We start from the raw sequence: 27,463 nt of genomic DNA, 5'->3' as shown, positions 1-27,463 counted from the left end.
GATGTTTAAAACAGTAAAATTGAAGTAAATCTGGAAAAAAATATTTTCTTTGGGGACTATTTTGCTGTATAACACCCTGCATGAATCCCTCTGCCACTAAGGGATTTAAATAAATGGACTAAAATACATTTCATGATAAGTTCTGGCTAAAACAGTGTGTCAGACATCAGGCAGCCTATATCTAACCACTTTATTCTAGACGTGGACGTCTGGTTCCTATCACCATCACTGTGAACAGTTCTGATTCGTTAAGCTTCTCTAGAACGGAGTACTTCACACCAAATCACTCTGAACGACTGTTTACAGCTTAACCATTAAAATAATGTAAAACTGATTGAAAAACCGGTGGAGTTCCTTTTGAGGTTTACTGACTGCCTGTGAAGTATCTATACAACTAGAAAAATAATGTAAAATATCCAGCTTTCATCTATTATTATGCCTTTTAATGGCCTAAATCACAAAAGATGTTAAGCGTACCTGAAATTTAAAGCTCACGAGTTTGGTTTCCAAGTTAGCGCGCTAGCTGGTATTAGCAGCTGGTAGCTACTCGTGGAAAACATTCAGACATTCAGACAGCAAAGTCTTAATCTTGTGCAGTGACACTAATCACTGACAGCTGGTCGCCACTTGTGCAAACGAATTCCTTACATATTTAATGAAATATTAGTTCAAAGAAAGCTCACCTCTTGTTTTTCCCTGCCATGCTGGATCACCAACGTGCTTTTTGGACGCAGTACCCACAATGCCCTGCTGCACTCTGTTGATCTTTTGTGTCACGTGTGGTTTCATCGCAAGAAAACTGAAAAAAGAAGCTCAAATCAGGTAAGCGAACTTGACAAATTTGACCACTGTTTCCGACAAACATTACTTTGTTAGTTACGTGGGATTAAAACTATTCACGAGGGAAAGTCATCTCCTCTATTTAACTCTGTGCTGCTGAGAGATTCCATGAAGCGAAACCCGTTCGTTCGGGGACGTACAACAGAAAATTGAGTTTGTTTTTCCGAGGCTATCTAAGGCACTGAATTATAAGGGAAATCTAAGGGAGGGAGCTGTGTGTTTTCGGTGCGACATGCAGTAATCGCCTGCATGTCACTCTCATATATGTTACTCGTTTGCGGTATAGTTATGTTGGCTTAAATAGAGTACATCGTTACATTTATGGGCATCATCCCTGTCCGGAGATAAAGCTGGAGAGAGCTCTTCACAGGAGGAAACACGCGCTGTCAGTCAGACACAAGCGACGTCGTCAGGTGAGTTTATTCGGGATTTGATAGTCTGTAATGAAACAAGGCTGAAATCGTCTTCTTGTTTGACAGCTTCTCGCAGCAAGGGTTTGAATTTTCCCGTTCCACCTTAAACGGTGCAGCAGTTACATTCTGACAATGAAACTACTGCACCATTTAAGGTGGAACGGGAAAATTCGAATAAGAAGCCGCCTTCAGCTTGTAACGAAGAAGCTTAAGCGGTTGTCAGCTAGACAGAGCTTAACAACTGAAAGTGCTTGGTTGCTAAAGAAAAGTACGAACAGTGAAATGAATCTCAGTTAAAGTAAGTAAACCTCTCAGTCTCAAACCTGATGTTCGCGTCTGCCTCTCTTTACTGCCTTTGTTCAAGCTGTGACAGCATCGATAGTCTCCCGGTACACGGTTAGAAATAACCAGAAAAAAAACAAAAGAAAAACATTTTATTCATTTTAGCTTATAGCTGGTGTTATTTTCAGTGCTTTATTTATACCTCATGCTGTTGCCAGCAAGCAAGCTGGTTCAAACACTGGTTAAAGCAGGCTGTTAGCTTGCTGCTAACTAGCTTCCCTTTATCCTTTTAAACTAGCTCTAACGGCTAAACGTGCGTCGGTGTGTCCGAGCAACAAGCCGTAAAGATGCATACAGACTGGTAGCGTTAGCTACGGCGATTTAAAAGCACAGGTTTCGGTTTACAGGCTTTTTTTGTGTACGGATACAAGACGCATTTCCAATAAATTGTCCGTTGCTCTTAAGGTGGACTGACTTAGCGCCGCAAGAGACACCTAAGCTAGCTAGCTAGGCAGAATTCCCATTTTCTCTCAGCGACAGGAATTATGTCATATATTTGGCCGGCGTTGTGTTAGTCATTATCTAACTAATAACTATTTCATAATTGCAGATTAATGTCGTTGTAAGGTTATATGTCACTGGTTGGGCCGTTCCACCTTAAAATGTGATGTCAGTGCTCAGCGCTCGTGTGGTTTGCATTTACGTCAACAGCATACAAAGCCCCAAACTAAAGGGGCTTATACATTTTTCATATGTCCTGCACGGCTCAGCTGCTGGACGCTACGGCGCAGAGCTGGCCGAGTCTGCTTCATTCATTAGCAGAGGACCGACGCTTAAACGAGCGAGTATCTGTAGTCACAGGTAAGACAGCGTGTTCCCTTTGAGTGTTCCCTCTGATGGCTGTGTGAATCAGAGAGGCTGGGTGGGTGGCGGGGGGTGCTGGTTGAGGAAATGCAAGAGCAAGTCCTCAGTCCTTTTAAACAGGACTGCTGGGTATCTGCATTGCTGTGGCTCACACGCAAGAGGAGACACTCATCAGCCAGACTGAGCTGCTGAAACGCATTTATTTAGTGCATCTGTTAATGTTAATGCTGTAACTCTGAGGGGAGCACACTCTGCTGAGTCAGATGGAGGGGTGTTGCTATATAGAGAGTGGGCATGGTAATGAGGGTGTCTGCACAGTTAGTACTGTGCAGTGTGTTTGAAGTGAGAGTTCACAGTGAATTTTTACCATTGCGTGCTGATAAGGTCCTTTCCTTAGGATTTCTATTAGGATCACCTAAGGACACTCGGGAAGTATCACTTACACAAGCAGTTTTTTTCTCTCCGCCAGTTGTAATGGCAGAATTGATAAAACCGTAACAGGTCAGCTTATTTGCATTTTTTCCCTGTGTTTGACGTTAGATAGAACAGAGCAGCTGTAGAGGCCTTAACCTGACCGCTCAAGTGCAAGTGCCATTCTGTTCTGCTCCATGTGTTTTACACAATACATTATTTAAGTTTTATCAGATTTCGCTGCGCAGTGGCGGATATTTGGAACCAAAGGTTCATCAGCACTTGAAACCCTTCAGTCATTTTGTCCCAGGCTACACAGGTGGTAATTGTAACTCTTAAGCCTATTTACTGTGCACCTGCACTATGCTCTTTCACTTAACTGCATTATTCATAATAAAAGTACACCTAAAATGAGTATACCAGCACCGTATTACCTCTTTTGTTGACTAAAATGAAATTTAACGAGTGCCAAATATCAGTAGCAAAATATCAGTAGTAATCATTATTAGGGATGCACAGATGTAAAAAGATGAAAAGAGTATAATATAGAAATTAGGCCTAAATCCTGATTTCTGTATTTATTAAACTGAAAGCATATCCACAGCAAGCAAAATTTACAATAATTGTAATGTGTTTGGGACCATACAAATTGTGGCTTTTCTTTACATTCTTCTTTACACTCAAACACTCAGTTCATTCTATCACTTTAGCCTGTAAATTGAATGTTTATGTTAACACCCTACTTACAGTTATGGACCAAGCATCCATTTTCCATCGTAATACTCTCAATGGAAGGACAAATGTGTGCAGCTTGTGGAAACACACCTAACACTAGAGTTTCCAGTGTACAGCCCCAGTCATGGCAATCATTTGTTTGCTCAGCTATCGTTTAAGCCAGTGTGCCAAAGTGCCATTGGTAAACAGAAATGGCAGCAATCAGTAGAACCCGTAGATTTGACTGAAACATGATGTTGCCATGTATTGAAAATGAAATGAGCAAAAGTGTCTTTGTCCAGCAGTAATTGGGTGATTGTTTTATTATTTTTATAGCACAAGACCTTTAGTCTGTCTGCTTTCCCTCTTCTTTTTCCTCTGCTCTTACAGCACTCTGCAGCTGGTCTAGCTGGAGGCCACCATTTATGTTCTGTGTGCTGAATGTGTAGGCTAAAGGACAGTTCAGCAGTAGTGTAGCAGCAGAACTGAAAACAGCTGGCTATTTATTTATTTATTTATTTATTTATTTATTTATTTTGTGATTTACAGGCATTATGCAATCTTTTTGGATTCATATGTTGGCCTGATGCTTTTAATGCTGGGTATTTAAGCTCTTCCCCACAGACCATAGTTGTGGTTATATAATATAACCTTAGTGGTTTCGTGTTAGTCTGCTTTTGTTTAGCATGTAGCTTAAATGCGTATAGGTATACTCAGCGGTGAACCATGATTGGAGCTAGGTCTTCAGTTCGGACCATCAATGTCAAAACTTGGTCAAAAATGAGGGAAAAAAGCACCTCTACAACAACGATAATTTCTGCTAGCACTCTTATGGAATTATAGTGGTATATTAGCACTAAGTTAACAGCGATTCACATAAGGTTTTTTTTTGTTTTGTTTTGGTTTTTTTTTGTTTTTTTTTTTGTTTTGGCCATTCTAGATTTAACAGCGGCATTTGAAGCTCATAAAAGCCATATCATGTTTAATTTGAAGCTTGTAACAGGCCCAAACAGATATCTAACCTGGTCTACAGCAGTTTTACAGTGACTCCTTCACTAAACAGCCCTACCATGAAACTGCTGTTGCCCGTCTGTTTCTAACATCTGACCTAGCTGCATTGGTAAGGCCACCGCTCTATTCCAAAAAGTGCTCCCACCCATGGAAAAATCACTTCTTATGTTATGATAGTGGTTAATCTGACATGTTAGGCACTCAGTTCAGCTCCTGAAGTCCTGACCAGTTGAAGGGCTGGCTTGGCTTTGTATCTAGATACCAATATCTCTAGATACCATGCAGAAAGAAGATCCTGACTAAATAATCTTTTTTTTTTCCCAGTCCAAACGTAAGGAAATAAAAGGATTGCTATTATAATTTACAAATCGTTGCTGTCCAATGAAAGCCATGTATCTCCATTTTTGTTGATTTTTATTTTTTACATAATTTCAACACACCAGCTGTCCTTTACGTGAAGTGAAAATTCCATGATGAATGAACCAATAGAAATGCTCCAAAATCACTTGGAATAAAATCTCTTTACATTAACTTACATTGAAAAGTGAGAATGTTTTGCTATCTCATGTAAAGTTACTATTTTGGAGATACTTGTTTTTCTTTGCACAGCGACTAAATACAACATGTTGCTACGTTAAAACTTGAGTGTCCTAATGTGAGTGCTTTGTCAAGGTCATGTTGTGAAAGATGAAATTGACAAATGTAAACGCTAGTGAAACTAACTACTCTTGCTGATGTTAGCCAGGTCCAGAAACAGTGAAGATGTATTTCTCCTACAAACAAACGTGTTGGCACATCGTCTACTGAAGAGAAAATACCGTCTGTAAAGATGATGAATCTCCAACAGCATCCAATGTTGATTGGCTCTCATAACTCATTAGCTCATTCGAATATGTGGACTCCATCATCGGACATGAAAACCTACTCATTTTCCTTGTTAAATCCCATTTATTCCTCTGTTCTTCATCTAAAAAGGTAAACTTGCATAATTTTTTACTTTGTTTTCCGTCCCCTGGTTAACTGAATACGCGTTTATTGATGTACGATGTTTATTGATGTCTTATGTAGACTTGACTGACTTAGTCATATGACTGGTGCTTGATTTGCATGAATAATGTTGTATCTTTTAAGCCTTTAACCATTTTGGCAGACTTTTTTTTGACATTGGTTAATTGAATATCTATTCAATAATGTTAACTTCTATGCATACTCAAATATCAAAATTAAAAACTAAAAAATTGCACATCCCTGGTGCTTGATTTATATGGATAATGTTGTAGACTTACCACTCAACTGTGAGAGCACCACACAGCCCAGTCCAAATTTGGCCTGCTGATGACGTAGGTTGCTTGTCAGTTGTTGTTAAATTCACTGCCGGTCTTGTCTCTTTAGGATCAGAGCCATCAAGGACAGGGACCTGGTTAAGGTTTCTGTTCTATAAATGAGAGTGAATGCTGATTAAGCATAAAGGGAAATGTTGCTCTCATGTATTTACAGTTGCTGAGAGTGAGGCTCAGGCAGCAGCGGGCCTCTGAGCACAGCGCCATGATGGAGGGGGGCATGCAACTACTGAATCGAGATGGCCACAGCATCTCACACAACTCCAAACGCCACTACCACGACTCCTTCGTGTCCATGAACAGGATGCGGCAGCGGGGGCTGCTTTGTGACATTGTCCTGCATGTGGCCAACAAGGAGATCAAGGCACATAAGGTGGTGCTGGCTTCCTGCAGCCCCTACTTCCACGCCATGTTTACAAGTAGGTTATTTTCTACATTCTGTTTTGGCTGTTTTGATGTTAAATAAATGCAGCAATGAAGAAACTGTTTTGAACATATTTTGCAGAAGATAGATAGAGCACACCCTCTTAATTTGGTAGCTAAATACCTTCCGGGCACTGTGCCTCTCTCATTACTCCAATATTACTTTACCCAGCCATCTCTGTCTTTCATTCTGTCCCATCTGCATAAGCGTACCCAACTAATGCAATCATGCTTGCATTTAACCTCATTTTTACAATGGGTTTAATGTCATTGGAGACGTAACAACAAAACATCATTTGTCACCAGTTATGCATATTGGAAATAATTCTCAAGTTCATCATCAAAAGCCTTCATATTTAAGTTAGCGGTTAATTTCAGTCTGATATTAAAGCTCACTCTTGTTTGTTTGTGTCTCATAGCTACATTAGCTCAGCTTTCTATTGAATCACTTCCTGCTTTACTTCACCTCCCATTATGTTTTCCATGCTGTATTCTCTTCCCTTTCCGGTCTTAGGTCAGCAGGTGCCGTGTTTTTCCTATCTGTCCTCCACTCCACTGCACCTCAGGCTAGAGTGTGATGGTATGTCTCAGGACAGTGTGGGCCGAACTGTGCCATTACTATTCTGAACTTACCATACACCAGTGCAATTCACAACAACATACATTTAACCCCTGATTTGCACAAGTTTTTCCAAGTTAGTTTGAGCCAAAGCAGAATTCCATTCATAAATGTGTTCCTCAGTCACCTGTTATTGGTATGCTAATATTCTTTTTAAATGTACTCCAATAGCGCAGACGCAACACTACAGGAAGAAATAAATATTTTTTCTGTAACCCTAATCCAAGTGGATTCATTATATGAATATTTATGCATTGACACTGCAGATATGTGCATTATAAATATAGACTTTGGCCCATGTCCGTGCACCCCTGCTTTTTATTAGCCAAAGTTGCGACACAGATAACATTTATTATTTATTTATTTGCTCTTCAACAAGACAAAGTGGCATCTTAAATTCTTAAATGAAATAATTTATTGCCTATATTTAAAAAAAACTCGAATCGAATAAAGAGCTACAACTGGCTGTTTACAATAGTGGCTTACGCATAATTTTTAGGGGTGTAATGATTCACGATATTCAGAATTCGATACGAGACAGTCATGTCATGATTGAATACAGCAAAAAAAAAATGAAATAAGAAAAATATTTTAATGTTTCCATGTTCAGTTTATTAGATCATGTAGTATTATAAAAGTACAGTGTTTTTAAATAAAAACTGTACTTTAGGGTGCCTATACACTACAAGCTGTGCAGCGTCAGAAACGCCTTCCCTCATTGTATTTCAGTGAGGACGCTGCGTCAGCTCTGTCGGGCTAGAAACGTGCCTGTATGCAGTGAAAAGACGCCTCGTCGAGCTTCAGCAAAGTTCAAACCATTTCAAGTTTTGCTGTAGCCGATTCTGACACGGAGACACATCAACCTATAGAATCGTGCAGGCACAAGATGGAGGAGAGTAGCGATGCTGTGTACTCTTTTCCTGTTCAATATGACTTCTTTGTCTTTGTGGCTGTTGTCTGATTGGCTCTGTATATGACCCTCACCAAAATTTTCTTTCAATGTCCCGTTTTTTTTTATTTTTATTTTGTTTCTAGTCCAAATGTTTTGTTTCCCGCTAGATTTCGAACTGTACAAACTTCACCCCTCTCCAGCCATGTACACACCTTCTAGACAGACAAGATCTGCATGCGTATGCGTCTACTGCTCTGTCCTTTCGTTATTCAGTCTGTTCTCTGAGGCCAGTAAGTCTGATACCCTGGCACATAATCTCTGTCGACTACTGATAGTATGGAAAGTTGCTTTTTGTAACATTTAATGCAGTCAATAACAAGGACTCAGAATTGTAAATGTGAATGGAATTCCTTTTTACTTACTAAACAGGTTTCCTTCAAAAATGTGACAGCCTGATATTACAAATTATAAATTGAATTGTTTACTTTAACCTACATCAGACTTTATAATCACCATGCTTTCTAACCACCTGCCAACCTGACCTTTCTTTTATTTCACATCTGCTACACAAAACCATAGATTCAGGTTGAGAATGTGTGTGTGTGTGCGTGTGTGTGTGTGTGTGTGTGTGTGTGCAGACGAGATGTCGGAGAGCCGTCAGACGCACGTGACCCTGCATGACATTGATCCGCAGGCGCTGGAGCAGTTGGTGCAGTACGCCTACACTGCTGAGATAGTGGTGGGAGAAGGAAATGTGCAGGTACACTTTCTTTAGCAAAGGAACTTAACATGGTGGAAGTAGAGTGTAGTCTTTTGAGTAATTAATTCATAACAAACTTGCTGACTTTGCTGATGCACACATGTTAGTAAAGCATTTCAGCCACCGTCATATGAAGGTACTGATGCAGATTCACTGGATTCACCATATATATGTATTATATATTTAAAAAAAGTTATATAATTAATTATAATGTAATGTAAAAAATTAAACATCCAAAAAAAAACTTTAAAAAAGCAAGAATAGACAACATTATAAAAATAAATTTGCAGGACTACAAATGTTACAGATGCCAGCTTTTGTAGCTTTTAGTCAAAATCAGCATTTTATTCTTAGTCCCCATTTATTTAAGTGATATCTGTCATGATATAAGAGAACATTTGTAATGCATATCTCCACTATGGCTAATCTTGTGTATGTACGCATGCCATTTGAAGACCCTGCTGCCTGCAGCCAGTCTTCTACAGCTGAACGGGGTGAGAGACGCCTGCTGTAAGTTCCTCCTCAGTCAGCTGGACCCTTCCAACTGCCTGGGCATTCGTGGCTTTGCTGATACACACTCGTGCAGTGACTTGCTCAAGTCTGCCCACAAGTACGTCCTGCAGCACTTTGTGGAGGTATCCAAGACCGAGGAATTCATGCTGCTTCCACTCAAACAGGTGAGGAAGGACAGTAGAGGGCATATACCATGAGTTGCCAGTGAAATAGGTACCTTGCATCTGCAGCCAATGGCCACTTTATCAGAAACACGTACCTTCTATGTGCATTTGCAAATATAACTGCAGCTCATCAGTTTCTGCACAATATGTCATCCCCCCTCTATCCCTTCCATCAGTGGAGAGAGACTGCACATGTATTATTATCAAAACAGTAATACTGACATGGTAGTGGTAGGAGTGGAAAGTATGGCAAAAATTCAAAATTGCGGTACTTCAAGACGTTTTTACAGGACATGATATGCATCGCAATATTTGTTTTTTTTCTGAGGTCTGATAAATTGGAACATAGACATAAAAGAGCTAGTAGTGCCACATTTAAAAACACTTAATAGTTGTGCGTGTAGTGACTTTTAACTATGTTCTCTTTGTAATGAAACATGCTGTTGGTCAGTGTTCTTCAAGTACTGATGACATCCACAATATGCTTAGAAAAGCACATTATGATGTGATGAATATCATCATATTTGGTGCCCTCTGGTAGACACAGCAACATACCACTACATTCACTCTACATGTTTTCAAATAGTTTATGTGATGGATGGTATCATATTGGAATTCATTTATACATACGTGTACATAATTGGCTTTATTTTATTAACAACTGTGACCGATAATATACACCGACTGGCCACTTCAGTAAGCACATTTACAGTAAGTACAGTTCAGTAAGTGGAATGTATTGCAGGCATCAAATTAGGAATGTTTTTTTTTTCTTAAAAATGTTCTTGAGGAAAGTTCTAAGAAGAAGTCTACGTCAGAATAATGACATGAGAACTGTTCTTACCTTTGTGCTCTTCAGTGTGTGTAGATTCTGTTCTTACCTAGGAACAAGTCTCAAATAAGAAAACACTGGTGAATTTCAGAATCTTAGTAAAAAGTGGGTTTTAAGAAGATATTTCTTCTTAAGAAAGGTTGGTGAATGAAGCCCACTGAGCGCTTTGTTAGGAGTACCTCCTTGTTTCTACACTCATTGTCCATTTCATCAGTTACACTTACCATTTACCTGCACTTTGCAGTTCTACAATTACAGACTGTAGTCCATCTGTTGCTCTGCATACTTTGTTAGCCCCCTTTTACCTTGTTCTTCAGGGCTCAGGACCCCCACAGGACCACCAATGAGCAGATATTATTTGGGTGGTGAATCATTCTCAGCACTGCATTGTCACTGAGGTGGTGGTGGTGGTGTGTTAGTGTGTGTTGCGCTGGTCTAAGTGGATCAGACACAGCAGAGCTGCTGGAGTTTTTAAACCCCTCAGTGTCACTGCTGGACTGAGAACAGTCCACCAACCAAACATATCCAGCCAACAGCGCCCTGTGGGCAGCATCCTGTGACCACAGATGGACTAGAGGATGACTAATACAAACTGTGTGGCAAAAGATGAGCTACTGTCTCTGACTACAAGGTGGACCTACAATGGTGTGTCTAGAGTGGACAATGAGTGTTTAAAAACTCCAGCAGCACTGCTGAGTCTGATCCATTCCCACCAGCACAACACACAGTAACACGCCAGTGTCACATCAGTGTCACTGCAGTGCTGAGAATGATTCACCACCCAGATAATACCTGCTCTGTGGTGGTCCTGAACAGGGTAAAAGGGGGCTAACAAATTATCCAGAGAAACAGTCTGTAATTGTAGAACTGCGAAGTGCACCTTTATGGTAAGTGGAGCTGATAAAATGGACAAAAAGTACAGATAAAAGGAGGTGTACTTGATGAAGTGGCCTGTCAGTGTATGTCTCTCATTTTTTTTATGATGTTGATACCTTGATTCATCCAAACACACCAGACAAAAAATTAATCTGGGACATAACAGAATTTGTTAGGAAGCTCGCAGCACACAATAAAACTTTTGTGTGAGTTTCCCAAAAATGGATTAAGCCTAATCTTGGGCTAAATTTCAGTATCAACGGAGAATTACTATTCTTTTTAGTCTAAGCTTAAGCTTAGGCTTAATCTGTGTCTGGGAAACCAGCCTGAATTAAATCGAGGGCTTATTAATGTGTTGCAAGTCTAGGCAGTATCACCATTACAAAAGCAAATACTGTGGTAATGATTAACAAACAATAGGTTGTGTTGTGCTGCCCCAGTCACTACTGAGCAGGTGGACAGACTGCCGTGCTGCACATTCTGATATATACTAGCCTGAACTAAGTATCAGCCTGGGTCAGCACCCTGTGTCACTCAATGTCACGAGTGGGCTTTCTGCACCACCTCAAATCATCTGCCTGCCCAGGGCTGAACCACAGGCCGTCAATCAGAGGCTCAGACACGCTAAAGCCCGTTCATTCCCTGAGTTGTATCATCATCTCTTTCTACAGTATATGATATTCCTCTAGTCTTAATCCCCTCTTCTCAAAGCAAAGCCCTCTTTTGAATAATCTGAGTAGTGTTGCTGCTGCTCTCAGTTCAGCTGCCTCTCTCTCAAACTGAAAGGCTGTTTGGTTCCCTTAAATCCTTTTTCTTAAATCCCTTTTTAGAGCATGATTAGAGTGTTCAGTGAGTGACAGTGGCTGATGAAAGGGCTGAAGCTCTCACTCTCTCACTCTCTCGCTCTCTCTCTCTCTCTCTCTCTGTCTTTCTCTCCCTCTCTCTCGCTCTTACTGTCTCTCACTCTCCCTTCTCTCTCTCTCACTCTCCCTTCTCTCTCTCTCTCTATCTCTCTCTCTCTCTATCTCTCTCACTCTTCTTCTCTCTCTGTCTTTCTCTCTCTCTCTCCCTCTCTTTCTTTTTCTACCTCTCACTCTCCCTTCTCTCTCTCTCTCACTCTCTCTCGCTCTCAAATTCTGTTTTTATCACTGCTTCTCTTTCTATGTCTCTCTTTTTCATCTTTTCTTTTGTTTTTCTTCTGCTTTCTTTCTTTTTCCCCTTCTCCCCTCCCTCTCTACTCACCGCCCCTCTATCCTTCTCTCTCTCTCTCTCTCTCTCTCTCTCTCTCTCTCTCTCTCTCTCTCTTTCTCTCTCTATCTCTCTCTCTCTCTCTCTCTCTCTCTCTCTCTCTCTCTGTCTCTTGTTTTCTTCAAATTCTCTTTCTTTCTCTTTATTACCTTTCTATCTTCTTTCTTTTCTTTTTCCCCTTTTGTTTCTCTTTCTCCTACTCCTTCTTCCTTTCTTCTACTAACCCCTCTATCTCTGTCTGTCTGTCTTTATTCTTTCTTTGAAATTCTCTCTTTCTCTTAATCACTTCTTCTCTTTCCATGTCTTTCTTTTTCATCCTTTTCTTTTTTGTACCTCTTTTCCTTCCTCGTCTCCCCCTTTCCTCTACTTATCCTCCCTCTCTCTGTCTGTCTGTCTGTCTCTCTCTCTCTCTCTCTCTCTCTCTCCCTCTCTCCCTCTCTTTCTCTTTCTACCTCTCACTCTCCCTTCTCTCTCTCTCACTCTCTCTCACTCTCAAATTCTGTTTTTATCACTACTTCCCTTTCTATGTCTCTCTCTTTTTCATCTTTTCTTATGTTTTTCTTCTGCTTTCTTTCTTTTTCCCCTTCTCCCCTCCCTGTCCTCTACTCACCGCCCCTCTATCCTTCTCTCTCTCTCTCTCTCTCTCTCTCTCTCTCTCTCTCTCTCTCTCTCTCTCGTTTTCTTCAAATTCTCTTTCTTTCTCTTTATTACCACTTTCTATCTTCTTTCTTTTCTTTTTCCCCCTTTGTTTCTCTTTCTCCTACTCCTTCTTCCTTTCTTCTACTCACCCCTCTATCTCTGTCTATCTGTCTGTCTTTATTCTTTGAAATTCTCTCTTTCTCTTAATCACTTCTTCTCTTTCCATGTCTTTCTTTTTCATCCATTTCTTTTTTGTACCTCTTTTCCTTCCTCGTCTCTCTCTCTCTCTCTTTCTCTCTCTCTCTCTCTCTCTCTCTCTCTCTCTCTCTCTCTCTCTCTCTCTTTCTTTCCATGTCTCTTTTTGTCTCTCACTACTAAACATCTTTCTTTTTCCCCTCTTCTTTCTTTTCTTTACTCTCTCTTATCCTTTGCTTTTGTCCCTTCAATGTCTCTTCCTTTGTTTCTTTCTCACAAATTTCTCTCTCTCTCTCTCTCTCTCTCTCTCCTTTCTTTCTTTCTTTCTTTCTTTCTTTCTTTCTCTCTCTCTCTCTTTCTCTTTCTCTCTCTCGCGCTCTTGCGCTCTCTCTCTCTCTCTCTCTCTCTCTCTCTCTCTCTCGCGCTCTTGCTCTCTCTCTTTCTTTCTCTCTTCTTTCTCTCTCTCTCTCTCTCTCTCTCTCTCTGTAGCACAGTGATATTTATGGGTTGTGTTGTTGGTTTGTGAGGTCTGTCCCAGATTTAAGCCTTAAGACCTGGGAAATGTGCGTTTGTTTTCCATACACAAACTGTGACCATAACAACGGACACACACACCCACACATGTGGGTGCTCCTGATGAGGACTGCATGTTGGGAAGGGCAGTCAGTGACCCTGCTGTGTGTGTATTTGTGTATAAATAATCCAGCTGGCATTATGCATTATTAGAAAGGAATTGCCTACATGGGTGACTGAGTTACCACAAGCTGGAGGAAGTGCCTCAGAGATGTGCTGCTGTTTGAGGAGCCAGACTAGGCTTGACAGCTGGTAAAAGAGTGGTCAGTGTGTCATTGTGTATGTGTGCATGTGTTCGTGTTAAAGCTAATGATGGTACATCTTCAGCTAACTGCACACAGCACATTTAGAAAGTGTATGTTTTTCATATCCACATCTGCCAGTGCCTATACATTTACTTGGCATTTGACAATTTGATCATTTTTGACACAGGTAGGCGAAGGTAGTGTTAGGAGTTTTGCCCAAGGACTCATATTTGTAATAGTGTAGGGTGCTTGCCGAGACGGGGGATTGGACCCCAGACTGCAGTGTAGAAGGCAGAGGTGTTACCCACTACACTATACCAACCACATATACATAAACCTTTATAAAGGTTTGGGACTAAGTGGATTTGCATCGCTATATCGATATTTAAAAATGTACTTTAACACAGCGCTTTAATATGTGAGTCAAACAGAAACTGCAAGTCTGAGAACTCAGCATTTTTACAGCATCAAGTTCATGGTAAACATGCAGCTATAGTTAGTGTTTTTCTAGAGAATGTGTAGTGAGGATAATTGCCACTTCATAATGTCTTCACTAGACACTAGAGGGTGCTCTAGTGTGTTTGTAAATGCTTAATCATATATAGAACAATTCATAATTTTTTAAACACATGAACATAAAATATTTCAACACTGCTGTAATGTTTTCTGTTCACTTTTGAACTTTCTAACGATGCCTCATGTACGTTCATGACGTCAGTGAGCGCAAACCACTTCACTCAGCCATGAGCTCTCATCTCACCAACCAGTCTCATTTTAGAAGCATTACTAATACCATCCCAGTGGCCAAATGGAATACATCATTCTACTTTCCAGCTGGTTTAGCTTCATTCTCCCTGATTCATTGAAGACTCGTTCACTGGAACCCTCTGGAGTTTTGCATTAATTTTGCATTAAGATGCATTTTTGGTGATCAGACATCGTTCAGATTTCACTTGACCACATAAAAGCCAGTAAACAAAATCACGCATTATGAAAGCATTACGATTGGATCACTCTGACCACATTTTGAGGTGGTCAGAGATCGATCTTGGCTATGTTTAACACAAATGTAAACGGAATGTGTTTTCACTATCTGTATACAATTACGTGAGTGGAAATGTGACTGCTGAGCGCTGAGTAGAATTTGAGATTTTAAACAAGGAACTACAGATGGAGGAAACTAAAGATGGAGGATACGTGAGGCTAAAGTTATCCCCAGACCAGCAGCCTTCATGCTTTGCAAAGTGTTGAAAGCGTCCAGGTCGGGCTTGTCCACTTGTAATGGTTGTGGTCACCTAATGCAGACCTGTGCAGCGCTGACTTAATGTGATGCATGCCAGCGCTACAGAATGTCACTATGTCATATAACATTAAAATCTCGCGGGAGCATGGCAGATGCAGTTTTTGAAGTCAGGCGCTGCAGTTGTTCTCCATCCAGTCATCTAGGTGACCATCACGTCGGTCAAAGTCAGGTCAAAGTTGAAAATGAACGCCACCCTTGTAACAAAGAAAAGAGTAAATAAAAGTAAAACGGAAACAACGTATGTATTGGATGTTACCTGGTCACGCTGAAGACGCATTTTAGTGTAAATGTAATTTGGCCAAAGTGTATCCAGACACAATTCAGACACAAAACACATGTTAATGCAATGTGTAAACAGGGTCTCTGTGCTCTCAGCACCTCAGAGTGAACCACACCTTTCATATAGTGCTTTGAAGCACATTCATCATTATTAATGAATCCAGTGGTCTTGTATTTTTTGTTTGTTTGTTTTTGTATTTTAGGATAAAAACATTGACATTGTTTGTAGTACATCTGGAATTTTTGAAATCATCTTGAATTTTTTTTTGTTATTGTTTTGTATCGTGACTTCTGTATAATTAAGTTGCTGACAATACCCTGTCTTTACTACAAATGCAGTAAAATGTAATAAATAAGGATATTTTAAAATATTATCTTGGCATCTAAATGTTATGCTCTTCCAGAATACAATAAATACATTATCAAATATCAGTTTGAAACATTAGATACATCTAAACAGCTGTCTGATGCTGATAAGTTTTTTTTTAAAGCAAGTGTCTACCGATACTGACATGATTCCAATATCACTGTGAATCCCTAATTTGCATGCCGAGACTTTTACCCTGATGTCACCCACCATTATGAAGTCCAGCCTGGTTCCTTAAACCAAAGCATCATTCATCAGATATTCAGCTCGTGGTAGCTCAGTCATACATACAAGCAGTTTCTATTATTCTGTATTATGCTGCAGTTCTCTCTGATAACGTGCTGTATGGCACCTTTTGTTGAAGGTTGCTGCGTAACCCACTGATAATCAGCTCTACTGACATGTTCAAACAAGTGTAATGTGTGATAAACTGAGGACTCAGTGTTGTTTTGCTGTGCTGTATGTGTTGTAGGTGCTGGACCTGATTTCTAGTGATAATCTGAACGTTCCATCAGAGGAGGAAGTGTACAGGGCTGTGCTAAGTTGGGTCAAACATGACATCGACGGACGGAGGCAGCATGTACCTAGAGTGAGTGTGCTTCTGCTTGTCTTTTACGTTTTTCTACAGCACCATGTTAGATTTGCCACTTATGATTATATCAGTGATTTGAATAATTTATTTGGACTATTTTTCTGAGGAGTCAAAATTTTTAAAAAGGCCAAAAAGTAAAAAATGTACTTAACTGTACAATAACATACTTGCACAAGCACTTTTTGAAGACTCTATACTACCTAAAATAGAAAGCCTTTAAAAGACTACATTAAAATGATCAGATCCATAAATACTTGGATGTTGACGGTCATTGTTATTTTAGTTCAGGATATTGAAGTTTCGATTATCAAATTAAATAATGAATATGAGTTGAAACTGCACGCTTCCAACTTTAATTCATTTTGAGGGTGTTTACATCTAAAAAGGATAAACGGTCAAGGAATTATAACCATTTTCATAGATAGCCCTCTCTATAAAAAAAGGACAGAGTAACAAAACTATGGATTAAATTGTCATTATTAATACTTGGTTGCAAATTCTTTTCAATCAGTGACTGCCTGAGGTCTGGAACCCACAGACATCACCAGACACTGATTTTTTTCATGGTAATGCTCTGCCAGGCCTTTACTGCAGCTGTCCTTAGTTTCTGCTTGTTCTTGTAGAGTTTTTCCTTTCAGTGAGTGAAATGCATGCTCGATTGTACCAAGGTCAAGTGATTTACTTGACCATTGCAGAATATTCCACTTTTTTCCCTGAAAGTCCCTTCAGGTCAATTTCCATATGTGCTGTGAAGTGCTGTCCAATAAATTTTGAAGTATTTAGCTGAAACTGACCAGATAATATAGGGCTGTATACTAGAATTAATCCTGCTCATTTTGTCACCAGTCACCTCATCAATAAATATAAACAGGCTTGACTGATTGATTGGCTGCCATGCGTGTCCACGTCATAACACTACCTCCACCATGCTTGATAGCTGAGGTTATGTGCTTTGGATCATGAGCATTTCCTTCCCTACAAGTTGAGCTTTGTCTCGTCTGTCCATAAGATTTTCCAGAACTACAGCAAACTCTAAACTGGTCTTTGTGTTTTTGAGGCCTAACAGTGGTTTACATCTTCTAGTAAACCTCCTGTGTTTACTTTGATGTCCCCTCTTAACTGTTGATTTTGACACAGATACGCCTACCTCCTGAAGGGTGATCTTGATCTGGCCAACTGTTGTGAAGGGGTTTTCCTTCACCATTTCACCAGAATTCATCTGTCATCCACCACAGTTTTTATCTGTGGTATTCTAGGCCTGTTTATGTTTCTGAACTCACCGATGCATTTAGTTTTTTGTTTTTTTCCCAGAATACACTAAATCGTTGATTTGGCCAGTTAATGTTTTTTGTTACAGTCAGGTCCATAAGTATTTAGGTAGTGCCACAGTTTTTGTAATTTTGCCTCTGTACACCACCACAATGGATTTGAACTAAAGCAATTCAGATGTGATTTAAAGTGAAGACATTCAGCTTTAATTCAAGAGGTTTAACAAAAATATTGCATTAACTGTTTAGGGATTTTTTTTACATAGTCCCTTTTCACAGGCTCAAAAATAATTGGACAGTTGACTGGTGAGCAGTTTCATGGCCGGATGTGGCCTGTTCCCTTAAAATGTCATGCCAAATGAAGGAAATGAAAGATCTGGACTTGATTCCAGGTGCTGAATATGTGTTTGGTAGCTGTTCATGGGAACTCGATATGCAGTCCAAAGAAGTGTTGATACAAGTGAAGGGGGCCATCAATAGGCTGAAAAAACAAAACAAACATCAGGGTGAGAACAGAAACTTCAGGAGTGCCCAAATCAACAATTTAGTACATTCTTAAAAAGAAGGAATGCACTGGCGAGCTTAGCAACACCAAAAGGCCTGGAAGACCATGGAAGACATATCAGAATTCTGTCTGTGGTGTAGTAAAACCCCTTCACAACACCAAGCCGAGTCAAGGACATTCTAGAGGAGGTTTGGCGTATCATAGTCAAAGTCTACAATCTAAAGACGACTTCATGAATGTAAATACAGAGGGTTAACCTCAAGATGCAAACCACTGGTAAAACTGAACGCCAGATTAGACTTTGACAGAAAACATTTAAAAAAGCTTGCCCAGTTCTGAAATAAGATTCTTTGGGCAGATGAAACCAAGATAAACTTGTACCAGAACGATGGGAAAGAAGAGTATGGATAATTGAGCATGCTTATCTCTTACTAAAGATAAAACTGAAGGCAGAAAGACCCACAAACAAGCAGCAACTGAAGACGGCTGCAGTAAAGGCCTGACAAAGCATCTCAAGGGAGGAAACTCAGCATTTAGTAATGTCCACAGGGTCAGACTTCAGGCCGTCATTGACTGCAAAAGATTTGCATCCAAGTGTTTAAAAAAAACCCTTGTAGTTTTGTCAGTTTGTCCGGTTACTTTTGAGCCTGTGAAAATGGAGCCCTTTAATTAAAGCTGAAAGTCTGCACTTCAATCACATCTTGATCATTTCAAATCCATTGTGGTGATGCACAGAGGCAAAATTACAAAAATTGCATCACTGTCCAAATACTTATGAACCTGGCTGTATTTCTGTGATGGGTTTGTTTTGATGTTTTCTTTGGGACTCATGTTGAGAGTTAACAGCAACAACTGTTACAAATGCAGCAAAAAAAAATATAAATGCAAATGCTACACTTGAAATAACTAAACCATTTATCTGCTTAGTTGTAAATGAAATAAGGAGGGAAAAACACACACCTGGTCATGACAAAACTAAGCAGCTAATTGCCCAATTACTTTGGACCCTCTAAAATTGGGGCTATTTATGAAAATGGTTGTAATTCCTACACAGTTTACCTGATTTGGATATAAATACCATCAAATTAAAGCTGAAAGTCTGAAAGTCTATACTTTGAGCTCATATTTCAACTCCTGTATACTGTGGTAGACAGCTAAAATAAGAATAACTTTGATGTCCAAATATTTATGGACTTGACTATATGAAAACAGAAGGTAATCCTTGTTTTGTTTTTTTTGTGAAGTTGAATCAAGATTAGTAACCTATTACTCTTTCTTTTCTTCCTTCTCATACCACTATACAATTTGCATTGTCACTGCCTTCCTTTCTTTCTTGCTTGCTTGCTTGCTTGCTTTCTTTCTTTCTTTCTTTCTTTCTTTCTTGCTTGCTTGCTTCCTTTCTTTCCTTCTTTCTTTCTTTCTTGCTTTCTTTCTCCGTGGCTGATCTCTTTATTTTTACACACCCATGTCCTCTCCCCCTCTTTAGTTGATGAAGTGCGTCCGTCTGCCGTTGCTGACACGGGACTTCCTAATGAGTAACGTGGACACAGAGCTGCTGGTGCGGCACCACTCGGAGTGCAAGGACCTGCTGATCGAGGCACTGAAGTACCACCTGATGCCCGAGCAGAGAGGCGTGCTGAGTAACAGCCGGACCCGCCCTCGCCGCTGTGAGGGAGCCAGCCCCGTGCTGTTTGCTGTGGGTCAGTCAATCTGCAAGGACCTGCAGTGTTTTATTGCTTTTCAGCATTCTTTCTTTTTTTAAATGTAATACAAATTAGCAATCATTAGCATTCAAACCTTTCAGGTTTTTAAACAGCCACTGGGTGAAAGTAACAGTGAAAAAAAATCTAATTTTCGAAGAGAGCAAGTGTCCTAAAACATTTTATGGACTGGTGCCTAAGAAATGGTCACAAACTTGTTATTGTGAAAAATTGTGGTTAGAATTGAGTAGTCCCCTTGTGAGACCCTCTGTATTCCCCTTATGGTTTCTCTCAGGTGGAGGCAGTCTCTTTGCCATTCATGGAGACTGTGAGGCATATGACACCAGGACAGATCGTTGGCACATGGTAGCCTCCATGTCTACACGGCGGGCACGAGTCGGTGTTGCTGCTATTGGTAATAAGCTCTATGCTGTGGGCGGGTAAGAAGCTTTCTTTCTCTACCTCCTGTTTGATGTGATAGTTTTGTGGAAATTTTGTCTGTTAGCCAGGACTAGTTATATGTCTAAGTTTGTCTAATTTTAAATTGATCACAGTTTTCAAGCATCATTGTAGATAATGGGTTGTAAAAAAAATGACAGCTTCTTCTGTTATACTGTTGTCCTTAACTTCGTGTTACCAAGGCATTGGCCTTATTCATCAAATTTGTGTATGGTCAAATATGAGTGTAAAGCAGTTTTGTTATGTGTTTGTTTTTTTATTATTTATTTTAAGTAGTTTTATCATTGGGTGTGTGTGTGTGTGTGTGTGTGTGTGTGTGTGTGTGTGTATATGTGTGTGTGTGTATATATATATATATACATACACACACACACACACACACACGGCATAACATAAATTATAACATTATGTCCACCTCCTTGTTTCTACGCTCATTGTCCATTTTATCAGCTCCACTTACTATATAGGTACACTTTGTAGTTCTACAATTACAGACTGTAGTCCATCTGTTTCTCTGCATACATTGTTAGCCCCCTTTTATCCTGTTCTTCATTGGTCAGGACCCCCATGGACCCTCACATAGCAGGTACTATTTGGGTGGTGGATCATTCTCAGCACTGCAGTAACACTGATGTGGTGGTGATGGTGGTGGTGTGTTAGTGTGTGTTGTGCTGGTCTAAGTGGATCAGACTCAGCAGTGCTGCTGGAGCTCTGTGAGGGTCCATGGGGGTCCTGACCACTGAAGAACAGGGTAAAAGGGGGCAAACAAAGTGTGCAGAGAAACAGATGGAATACAGTCTGTAATTGTAGAACTACAAAGTGCAAACCTATATAGTAAGTGGAGCTGATAAGTGGAAATGAGCGTAGAAACAAGGAGGTGGTCATAATGTTATGCCTGATTAGTGTATACACAACTACATGGATGTACTGATATAAAGAAATTCTGTGACTATTAATTCTGTTTATGTCACATTTAATGTTTTCAATCATAATTCTAAGACTATAAAGCTATTTAAACTCTGGCCAGTAGGCGGAGTAGTGGACATGGGTGCTTAGTTCCTCAGACTGAATCAGCATATTTGATTTATCCGCTTGTTTCGACATTGCACAACAGTTTCACCAATCAAGTACAGAGTGGTTCATGCATCATTCAGCCCGGTGCTTGCTTTTGCGTAGGTTTGAATAAGGGCCATTATGCTTCAAGGTATCTTCCATTTCAAACCAAAATCCAGTTCAATCCAGAGTTGGTGACTGGCTGTGGGCGTTCCAGTAGAAATTCTGCAGAATCTTAACGTGCAGCATGTTTGCTTCCCAGGTATGATGGCACCTCTGATTTGGCCACCGTTGAGTCATATGACCCTGTGACCAATGGCTGGCAGCCAGAGGTGTCTATGGGAACCAGGAGGAGCTGTCTGGGTGTAGCAGTGCTCCATGGCCTGCTGTATGCTGCTGGAGGCTATGATGGAGCTTCCTGTCTCAACAGGTAGGACATCCACAAGGGCTGGGAAGGAAGACAGTAAGGAATAAACCCCATAAAGGTCTTGTCTCAATGAGTGTAATGCTGCCTTGTTGCAAAGTCACATTGTGGATAATTCATGCAACCATGCAAATTTTCCTCTTGTAGTGCTGAGAGGTATGACCCACTTACCAGTACTTGGACGTCCATTGCTGCCATGAGCACTAGAAGAAGATACGTCAGAGTAGCCACACTAGGTGAGCCATTTCTAAGTAACATACTGTAGAAAGTTTCCTGTCTGTGGTTATGACATCAGTAACGATTATCAGCGTTCTGCTTGGTAAATAGGACTGCTCCATTTAGCCAGCCACTGCTTGCAATCTCGGTTTCACGTTTTATGGTGCAACATTGCTGAACGTGCTGGTACTGCATCCGTTTCCATAATGTAAATGATTTGCTACATTTTAAGTTTGCTTTGACATAATATATCCACTTCTCTCATTTCAGATGGCAGTCTGTATGCAGTTGGTGGATATGACAGCTCCTCACACTTAGCCACAGTAGAGAAGTATGATCCACAGGTACCTGACACTGTTTAACTAAACAGTGTGTAAACTTGACAATACTAAATTGCCATCCTCAGTGTGAACTTCAGCTTCACATATTAATGTAATTAATATAGCATGTTATATGTAGTATCACAGAATTCAGCTTTAGTATTCATTGCCATGTCATGTTATTTTCCCCTCTGCATTTAGAGTAATACGTGGACTGCCATAGCTAACATGTTGAGCCGCAGGAGCAGTGCTGGAGTGGCTGTGCTCGAGGGAATGCTTTACGTTGCTGGAGGCAACGATGGAACCAGCTGCCTCAACTCAGTGGAGCGATACAACCCAAAAACCAACACGTGGGAAGGTGTGGCCCCAATGAACATCCGCAGGTAAAAAGACTTCACGAGTAGCAGCACCAAAGATGTGAGCACAAAAAATACATTAGGTTCTTCTTCAAAAATCACTTCATGAACTGATGAGAGAGAACTAGCAGCTCTGCAACACCAGAGAGGTCAGACTAATAATAATCTATTACTATAATCAGCAGCCACTGGTGCACTGGCCAGTCAGCAGCTAATGTAGTTGTGAAGGGGTTTCCTGTTATAGAGCAAGCTCTGTTCAAACAGAGCACTACTGTTCAAGCATACTGTAGCACCCTTGACCCCTATTAGTAGGGCTGTTATGATTACTTGACTAACTCTGTTGGGTTGAAGCAAATGCATGTAAATAAAAAAAATTTAATTCAAAACCCGTTTAAGACACAACGCAGTTCACTGGTGCTGTAACACGTTTAGAGGGCAGTGGTGAGTATTGTCTGTTTATTTGAACTTGAGCTGTGTTTTTCATTAGAGGAAGCTACTATTACCACTATTGACCACTTGCTAATCAGCTAATTTGGCCACTTAATAGTTGCATTCATTGGACATTATTTATGGGACAAACCATCTTCAGCTAAAATGTTCTCATCATGACAGGCCTAGCCTCTTTTAAGGTGTTTTTCCACCAGCCAATGTTCTATGGCACAGAATTGTTACTAATCCTCACCCTCACTCCTCAGTCCTTACTCATTTTGGATCCTACTCATATTCCAATTCCAAGTACTGGGAATAGATGGAGTCTATTCCAAGAGTTGATTCTACACAGTAATCTTGATTTCAAAAACCAAGACATAGAAAATGACTTTTGTCAAAAGTAGAGAATACTATATTAATTTTAATTGACCATATTAGTTACAATTGCAAAGAAAGATGGAGAGTTAACCTTACCAATATTAACTTGGCTGATTGAAGGGGTCTGGCTAACCTGTACCTGATTGTCCTCTGCTGAGTCCATGGGGTAGGTAGATGTTTCAGCACTGGCCAAGTTAATGGTAAAGCACTTTTTTGTAACAAACTTTGCATTTTTACTCTGTTTCTGACTTTGTTCACAGTAAAATACATCTAAGCTATTGATGTACATGCTGTAGAAGGCCATAGTTTTTAAGCAGGCTTTTAAACAGCAAAATATCTTGTTCTCTTGCACATCTGTGCATGGAATAGAGTCCAGTGGCTTTAAGCAGAGAACTGATTCTTTCTGGGATCGACTCCCAGCCCTAAGGGTAATGAAATGTAGGACCAGTACTCTGGTATTGCACAGTTAACTTAGCAGTGGAAAGGACAGCAAAAATTGTGATTACAGATTTGTAACCATACTGTACCGCACTGCTCCGTGGAAATAAAAATATACTGGATATACTGAAAGAATGGAAAGATTGTATTGATAGAGCATATTTGAGATCATAACTGTGCTAATTAGCAGCAAATATACTGCCATCTTTGTGTTAGAGAGAGTGTTCAGTGTGATGCTCGCTATACCATTTAAGAATTATCTCTGTGCTAACGTGATGTTTTCGTGAAACCCAGCCCAAATTGAAGTTATAAACATATTACAAGCAAAGGTCATATTGCCCTGCCCCAAAAAAGAAGACCTCAAAAAAGCACACAGTGAAATTATATATACACGTTTTGTTACATAATGTTTTTAAATATTTTCTAAGGCCTCCTTATTTGTTGTATAGGTTTTGGAATCTTTTGAAGGGCTGTGCATGGTTTGTTATTAGTATTACTAATTATTAGTAGATTACTTGTTTGCTAATATAATGTGGCATGATGGTAGCAGCCCTACTTGTTGCTCACTTTGGTCAGTATCCATGCATTTTTGTCACTGTCACCAAATGTGCATATCCTCCTTATACCTAGGAGCACCCATGACCTGGTCGCCATGGACGGCTGGCTGTACGCAGTCGGAGGCAACGATGGCAGCTCCAGCCTGAACTCCATCGAGAAGTACAACCCACGCAGCAACAAGTGGGTGGCGGCGTCCTGCATGTTCACACGCCGCAGCAGCGTCGGAGTGGCCGTCCTGGAGCTGCTCAACTTCCCCCCGCCCTCCTCACCCACCCTGTCCGTTTCCTCCACCAGCCTTTGACAAAGGGTGAAGACCCGGCTGAGCTCCAGCGGCCTTCCCTGCGTGGCCAAGAGACGCAACTGCTCAGTGTGAGCTCTGGATGAAGAGGAGCACTCCGTGGGCCACAGTGCCCCCTCTCTGCTGGAGTAGCGCCACAGCATTCTGCAGATAAAGAGAGGTAATTAGAAAAAAAGAGATTGAATGAATAAAATAGGAAAAGAAACCCACACACTTCTGCCCTCATCACCCTGCACCTTGCACCCCAGCGCTTGAAAGTGCAGAATACTTTCACTCTGCCACTTTGCAGTCACTTGTATATGATGTATACTGTAATGTATTTTTGTTTTTGGGGAAAAATTGATGATATTGCAATAATATGTTAAAAAAAAGAATGTTTCTTTTTTTTCCCATAGGAATGTAGTTCTTGATTGGTTCTGCCATGCATGTTTACTGAAATTTTGTCTTGGCAGAAGAAAAAAAGATAAAACATAGTCCTGCTGTGCCACACTAGGTGGCAGTAATGCGCAATGCTGCCCTGTTTCACCCTTTGTGCATGGACGCACAGAAGCGGAAAGTTTTCACAAAGCAGTTGTTGGACACTTGGTGAATAAGGTTAAATGGGGTCATATCAGTTTGACCACAGATTACTTGTTTAAATGTATTTTCTTATTTATTTATTCAATGTAATATATATATATATATATATATATATATATAAACACCACTTATTTCAGAGATGTTCTATGAACTGCAGAAGGACCACAGAGATACAGTTTTAACTTATTTACATATCAGTGCTGGTAGAGGATGTGTGAGTTTTGATTGGTTGTGGAATTAGGGAATGTGTGAGTTCTGGCTAAATGTGTTTTCAGTGCAGGGATTAGGGTTGTTTACCAGTGATCCAGTGAAGTTCTGTTTCCATAGCCATGTATTATCTAAAGCCTTGAAGAAATGAATCTCTATATAAATATATATATATATGTATACTTTATTGATCCCCAAGGGGAAACTTGGGTGCCACTTATGAGTGCGTACTTCACTGTCATAGTCTCAGCGACTAACAATAGGGGATATTGTAAAGTTTTCAACAGTCAAAGGTCTCTATAAGGGTATAGCCATAATAAAAGTGGATGTGACCTACAGCAACATATTCCCTCACACTGTCCTGCAGTGTTCTCATGTTTGTCTTGAGAAAGGCTGATGTAAAAAACAGCCAGTAAGCTTACTTATCAAAGTCATGCCATTTTCTGGTTTGACCTGACTTCATAGTCTTTACCTCATTCGTGTAGGCACGCTCTCATTACACAAGCAGGGGTTGAAGATAATGTACGGTCAAAAAAACCTATCAAAAGTGTCATTTCAGAACTATTTTTACACTGTTTAGAAGTTAAAACCCGGTTAGAATTTGTGTATATTTGGTGCGGGGATGTCATGGGTATTGGCAACTACCAATGCATCTTTCATTGGAGCACTGACTAGAGAATTTAAAAATCTTAGGTTTTGTTCAGGAATTGAGGGCACAGGTTTACAAAACCAAGCTTTTACAACCAGTAAACCAGTTCCACCCTTAGTCATCGTCACATATACTTTGATTACAAAAATGTAGCATAACTTCTAAGAAGTTACGATTTGCTTTTTCCTTTTTTTGAAGGATTCTGTTGATTTTGAGCAAACCCAGTCTAGGTCAGAAGAAGCTTGTGCACAGGGACAACAAAGTGCTTTGTCAATCTGAAGGCTTTGGCCCTTTTTCTGTGTCTGGAATGGTGTCCTGCTGGTTTGACCTTAAATTATTATTGCCCAGGATAACCTTCCCAACAGATAAAGGAAATGTACATAACCAAATATTCTGATCTAACAATGTCTGTGATGTGTATGTAAATGTGGCTTTTTTGTTTTATTTGTTTTCTTCTTGGGTTCATGTTTTAATGTGTTGTGTGTGTTTATTTATAACGTGACTTACGTTTTGTTATATTTATGAAGGAAATTTAAACGTATTTTTTGCACTTTGTCAGATGGAGCAATACACTACTGTACACAAAAGGAAATAAAGCTGTTTTCAAGTGTGATGCGAGCTGGAGCCTATTTGAAGAAATGAGATTAAGGGTTCAGAAATGTTGATTTACACACCTTAATTTCAAATAAGTTGAGGCAGAATGTGACCTGCTAATGAAAACAGAAAGAAGTGATTAGTAAATTATTTGACCTGTATTTAATTGAAACCAGTGTTTGATTGTTTTGCCTTGATAACTTCTGTAAACACATGTTCATTTCAAATTTGTGTTGTAGCAATCAAACCATCAATCCAAAAAAGAACAGGAGCATGTTTTCCACTGTGTATAGCTGGCCAGTCTAGCACTCACACTCTCTATGCAGCCATGCTGTTGTAACATGCAGGATGTGGCTGCAGTTGTCATGTTGAAATAAGTGTGGGTGTCCCTGAAAAAGATATCATCTAGAAAGCAGCATATGCTGTTCTATCTTTAGCAGTAATAGATGCACAGATGTGCAAATTACCCAAGCCATGGGTTGCAATTCATTCCTATTCCATGGACCAAGGCTTTTGAACTTTATGCTGGTAACAGTTTAGATGGTCTTTTTCTTCTTTGGCCCAGAGAACTAAACGTCCATTATTTCCATAAAAAATTTGAAACATTGACTCATCAGACTGCTTTTCCATTCCACAC

The 27,463-nt window shown here is 40.1% G+C and overlaps 2 protein-coding genes across 3 annotated transcripts in view; one reads left to right on the top strand and one right to left on the bottom strand.

Moving 5' to 3' along the window:
- The window catches only part of noc2l (NOC2-like nucleolar associated transcriptional repressor), a 44,487-nt gene extending 43,688 nt beyond the window's left edge, over positions 1–799 (bottom strand). The window contains exon 1 of the mRNA XM_036591217.1: positions 684–799. Coding sequence (XP_036447110.1) covers positions 684–703 — 20 coding nt within the window. The 5' untranslated portion in view covers positions 704–799. The remainder of the gene's footprint in view (positions 1–683) is intronic.
- Positions 795–26,845, top strand: klhl17 (kelch-like family member 17). 2 transcript variants are annotated; one of them, XM_036591220.1, is made up of 13 exons: positions 795–1,065; positions 1,185–1,253; positions 6,033–6,294; positions 8,448–8,569; positions 9,025–9,246; positions 16,276–16,392; positions 19,655–19,868; positions 20,164–20,308; positions 21,643–21,810; positions 21,952–22,040; positions 22,291–22,364; positions 22,542–22,723; positions 24,572–26,845. In XM_036591220.1, the coding sequence occupies exons 3-13, from the start codon at positions 6,081–6,083 to the stop codon at positions 24,798–24,800; spliced, it is 1,776 nt and encodes a 591-aa protein (XP_036447113.1). In that variant the 5' UTR covers positions 795–1,065; positions 1,185–1,253; positions 6,033–6,080; the 3' UTR covers positions 24,801–26,845. The 2 variants fall into 2 exon arrangements, with proteins under 2 accessions (XP_036447113.1, XP_036447112.1); XM_036591219.1 differs by having other exon boundaries at positions 796–1,253.
- The last annotated feature ends 618 nt before the right edge of the window (positions 26,846–27,463 follow it).

This window comes from Colossoma macropomum, unplaced genomic scaffold (genome assembly GCF_904425465.1).
Source record: "Colossoma macropomum unplaced genomic scaffold, Colossoma_macropomum, whole genome shotgun sequence".
In the NCBI taxonomy this organism is placed as follows: Eukaryota; Metazoa; Chordata; class Actinopteri; order Characiformes; family Serrasalmidae; genus Colossoma; species Colossoma macropomum.
The sequence above is the reverse complement of the archived record's forward strand: the minus strand, read 5'-3'. Positions and strand labels throughout refer to the sequence as shown.